At 42.9% G+C, this 5,000-nt stretch overlaps 1 protein-coding gene across 1 annotated transcript in view; it reads left to right on the top strand.

Moving 5' to 3' along the window:
* slc9a8 (solute carrier family 9 member 8) overlaps positions 1–5,000 on the top strand; it is a 25,130-nt gene that overhangs the window by 12,718 nt on the left and 7,412 nt on the right. Inside the window, exons 7-8 of the mRNA XM_068597534.1 lie at positions 717–751; positions 2,650–2,793. Of these exons, the coding sequence (XP_068453635.1) occupies positions 717–751; positions 2,650–2,793 (179 nt within the window). The remainder of the gene's footprint in view (positions 1–716; positions 752–2,649; positions 2,794–5,000) is intronic.

Here is a 5,000-nt window from a genome sequence, read left to right as displayed (position 1 = left end):
TCATCATGCAACCCATACCTGTCAACATGCAACCTGTAACCGTCAACATGAAACCCTTACTCGTCAACATGCAACCCGTAACCGTCAACATGAAACCCTTACTCGTCAACATGCAACCCATAACCGTCAACATGCAACCCTTACTCATCAATATGCAACCTGTATCCGTCAACATTCAACCCCTACTCATTATGCAACCCATACCCGTCAACATGCAACCCGTAACCGTCAACATGCAACCCGTAACCGTCAACATGCAACCCGTAACCGTCAACATGCAACCCGTAACCGTCAACATGCAACCCGTAACCGTCAACATGCAACCCCTACTCATCAACATGCAACCCCTACTCATCAACATGCAACCCCTACTCATCAACATGCAACCCCTACTCATCAACATGCAACCCCTACTCATCAACATGCAACCCCTACTCGTCAACATGCAACCCGTAACCGTCAACATGCAACCCGTAACCGTCAACATGCAGCCCCTACTCATCAACATGCAACCCCTACTCATCAACATGCAACCCCTACTCATCAACATGCAACCCCTACTCATCAACATGCAAACCCTTCTCGTCAACATGCAGCCGACACCTGCCAACATGCAACCCGTAACCGTCAACATTGTGTAATTCCCTGGAACAGAGTGTCGCTGCAAATAGCAGTTGTTGCAACAGTGTAACAGTGTGTTGTGTTTTCTCTCTCAGGCTGATGTCATCTATAAGATGTCTATGACTGATAGGTGAGTATTAGATTCAAGATATTTGTATTGTCATATGCACACATCTCACACAGTTACTGTGTGCAATAAAAAGCTTATTTTGCTAGTTAAGCACATCATCGTTCACGGCAACTTAAGGAGTTGAACGCATTCCAGACTATCGGATTATCCAGCTGCCAGAGATGACTGACACACCCAAGTGTTTTTCTAGAGAGGCTTTGCTGTGTCTGTGTGTGTGTGTGTGTGTGTGTGTGTGTGTGTGTGTGTGTGTGTGTGTGTGTGTGTGTGTGTGTGTGTGTGTGTGTGTGTGTGTGTGTGTGTGTGTGTGTGTCCTTAATGATGCACACTCAGCATGTGTGTGTCTGTGCCTCACAGGAGGATGTGTTTCCCGTCCCGTGCTTCCTCCTCGGTGTGTGTTTGGTTAGCAGGAGTTCTTGGAAGCTGCTCCACAGATTTTAATGACCTTCAGGGGGAATTCAGAATGCGAAGAAAGAGAGAATTGATTAGTTTTTTGGGTCGGGAAGTCCCAAAACTTTGTTTTTGGGGGGCGGAGGAGGGCGGGGCGGTGGGGGGCGGGAGGGGGTCATGTTCGAACACTTTCTGTATTTAGACTCGTTCCCCACAAATCCCGCCTTCTTTTTATTTTTGTTTTACTTAAACAAAGCGTTCTTTTACCACTCCTCCTCGATAGTAATTTAATAAAAAAAATTAAAAAATGTCCCATTTTTTTTCAAGATTAACTTAAAAAAAAAAATAGAATTAATGTAGTTTCAGTTTGTTTATTTAAAAGCAAACAATGTATTTTAAAGAGGATGGTTCATTTCATCAAAACAAAAAAACTATATTTCTAAAATTAAAGTTAACAAAATGTTTTTTAAATATTATTTTTGTGCTTTCCTCGCATTGTTTATCTTGCCGGACGTTTGTATATTAAAAGAAGTTAAAAGAAGAATAACCAAAAAAAGATTATTAAAAAACTGTTTTGGGTTATTTATTTTATTTATTTTTATGACGTTTTATGGTGCTTTCTTAGAATTGTTTAGCAAATTATTGCAGGATATTGGTAAATTACTCCGTGAAAGGAAAACAAATTAAGTTTTACAGTCACAAGACACATTTTATATTAAAAAAGTTTATTGATGATATTTTGTGTTTTTTATTGTGTGACATTTCGCGGTGCTTGTTTAGACCGACTGCCATAACTCCTTCATGCATCGTGCAACAAAGCCAGGAGATCCCCCAAAATGTTGCTTAACAAAAACAATTTGCAGGATTGTGTCGCCTGGCCAAGCGTGTGACTCACTTCCCGTCTGCCTCCCGCTGACCTCGAACACAAATGATCCGTGTTGTGTCCCTTTTGTTGCGCGTATCCAGAGTTCGTACGGTCATGGAAAAGCTGGAAAAGTCATGGAGTTTTAAAATGGTTATTTCCAGGCCTGGAAAAGTCTTTGAAAAACAAAATAAAACCCCAAAGTGTCGTAAAAGTCGTTTAAATGTGTTATATTCATGTGTTCATGACGTTCATTTAGTTTGAAATGATTCTGCTTTTAAAAGAAAGAGGCTCAAAGTATCAGCAGCATACATACAGGCATCTATATAAATGTTTATTCTTTTAATCAAACTATTGTCTCTCATTCATTTGAGTCATTTAAGGTTTACTGTATGCTTTGAATCCTAATTGTTAGTTTAAATACTACATTTTATCACTTTTTACTGTTTAAATACAGATTTCACACAATGTTTGCTCATGGACATTTGTTTTAAAGTTGTGGAAATGTGGTGAAAAATCATGGAAATTTGCTTTAAAGTCATAAAGATTTGGTTAAAAAAATGGAAATGTGTGTGTGAACGCTGCTTGTTTACAGCCGTATCTTTAGGTATGTCAGTGTAACCTCTCCGCTCCGCTCCCTTCCCTGCAGCTTCGCCTTCGGCTCTCTGATCTCGGCCGTGGACCCCGTGGCCACCATCGCCATCTTCAACGCCCTCAACGTGGACCCGGTGCTCAACATGCTGGTGTTCGGCGAGAGCATCCTCAACGACGCCGTCTCCATCGTCCTCACCAAGTACGACCCCGAGCAGCTTTCGTTTTCTCAATTCTTTTCAACTTTGCGGCGTGAGGTGTTCAACGGCCGTCGGAAAGAGGAAAATCTGACGGTAGAGACAGTTTGCACAGCTTCTGGCAGATGAGAAAAGAAAACATGCTTTTCACTCCCACCGGCGGGTTTTTGTGGTTCAAATTTAAATTCCCATGCGTGGTTTAACCGTCTGCTCACTCACACGCACACAGTGACACATTTGTTCTTCAGCGTTGTAAATGTGCGGCAACTTCCAAAACCTTTGAACCGCCACCTGCTCCTTCTCGTAGTACAGGAAGTGCGTAGTGGAGAGCCGGGGCCCGAGTTCACCTCCTGAGACGTTTCAGGTGCAGAGGATGTTGAAACGTTTAGATCAGAACCCGCTGCATGTGACCCAGATAGATAGATATACACGGATATAGATCATCTCTCAGGCTTCACATTGAAGGGAAAAGTCCTTAGAACAGGTTACAGTACAATCAATGATTATTTATTAAGCAACTACATACATTAAATGCATACCTACAAGGCCTTGGCCTCAGCTCCCCTGTCTGTCTGTCTCCTCACAGTCAGTGCACCTCAGGAAGAGAGAGCCCCGATAGTCTAGAGCCGGGCGTATTTATCTGACTCCAATGCCCTTTTCTACTTCCTATTTTGTGCAGACATCTCTTCCCTAATACATATTCTCGGGTGAAGAGTCCATAGGCATTTTCATCAGTGGGTACGTCCTAAAAAGGTAATGTGTACTCCCTGACCGGGGTACTAAATAATGAGCTGTGACCCTTCACATACTAGTCTTCTCATTGCAATGTCTTAGCAAAAACATGAAACATCTTTCCCGGTACATCTGCATGTCAGGAAACATCTACATCTTCAGTTTCTAAAATATGCATTATCTTTAAATGTCAGTGTCTAACACTTGAGCGCAGCGCATGAGCTTTTCCCCTCTAAACTTGTGCACTTTTGTTTTCGTGATGGAACATGTTTAAAACTCTGCATCTCTTCAACACGCAGCGGGTTCTGATCAAAACGGGTTTGGGTTGCGCTGCTGCTAAACACGCAAAAGAGAATGAGTGTGTGTGTGAAAAACAAAAATCTCGTCAGACAAGTTTGACAAAAACGCACAAGTGGGCAGATTCCCCTTGTTTATCTCTGTCTCTCTCTCTCTGTCTCTCTCTCTCTCTCTCTCTCCCCCTTCCTCCCTCCCTCCTCCTACACACACTCTCAGCCGGCTAAGTGTGCAAAGTGATCTCGAGTGTCTGCGTGGCCCCGTGGAGTAAACAGACGTGTGAATAATCGAGCGGCGCTGGCAGCTAGTGCGCCGTTAGCTTGCTGTTAGCTCGCTGTTAGCACCTTTTTTCTTTTCCGAGAGCCCAGTTGTTTTAAAAACAGCAGGTTCCTTTCGGGGATTCAAATCACATGAATGCTTACACCGTCGTTCTGTGTGGATAAAAAAAGACCCGCGAGGTTCCCGTCCCTAAAGAGAGGCCGCGGTGAGCTCGGTCTCACGACGAGCTAATGCCTCCAACTGCTAACGATGCCACGCTAGTTAAGAAGGAGGCCGAGTCGCGCTCCACATTCAGGCTTTAGTTTTGGCGGGGTGAAACTGTTTCTAAAGGCTCCCTCACCTCAAGACTGCGGGAAGGGGAAAAGGTTGTTGTCGGCCCATTACTGAGGCGCTTTACTTTATTTATGTATGTATTTATATATTCTAAAAGAGGTGTTTTTGACAGGAAGTGCCATCGCCAATGAGCGCACGTCTTGAGGAAATACTTGAGGAAGTCAAAAGTTGTCACAAACCAGATCCCTTTGTGCTTCCTCTGGTGTTCCTCAAGGCCTCGGCGTCCTAACGTGGTGTTTTTTTGGGAGGGACTTTATTTATTTTAATAAACTTACTCGTGGCGAGGCGAGCTTATTTGTAGAACACATTTCAACAACGAGGCGACTTGAAAGTGCTTCACGTGAATAAAACCGTTAAATGCTTCAAAGCAAAACGCAGAAGAAAACACGATTAAAAAAAAACAAAAACCATTAAGAACATTCATTTTAAAACATGTAAAAACACCCAGAAAGCAAAGAAGTAGCGAGATGCAGATATCAGTTAGTGACAACTTATGAAACATAAGTAAGAGTGGGGATCGCCGTCAAATACGGACATTCCATCATTAATTCATGAATAATTAATTTATATTTGT

This window comes from Clinocottus analis, unplaced genomic scaffold (assembly GCF_023055335.1).
Source record: "Clinocottus analis isolate CAN_PGR_092001 unplaced genomic scaffold, fCliAna1.0.p SCAF_4, whole genome shotgun sequence".
NCBI classification, from domain to species: domain Eukaryota; kingdom Metazoa; phylum Chordata; class Actinopteri; order Perciformes; family Cottidae; genus Clinocottus; species Clinocottus analis.
Note: the sequence above shows the minus strand (reverse complement) of the source record. Positions and strands in the feature narration are given on the sequence as shown.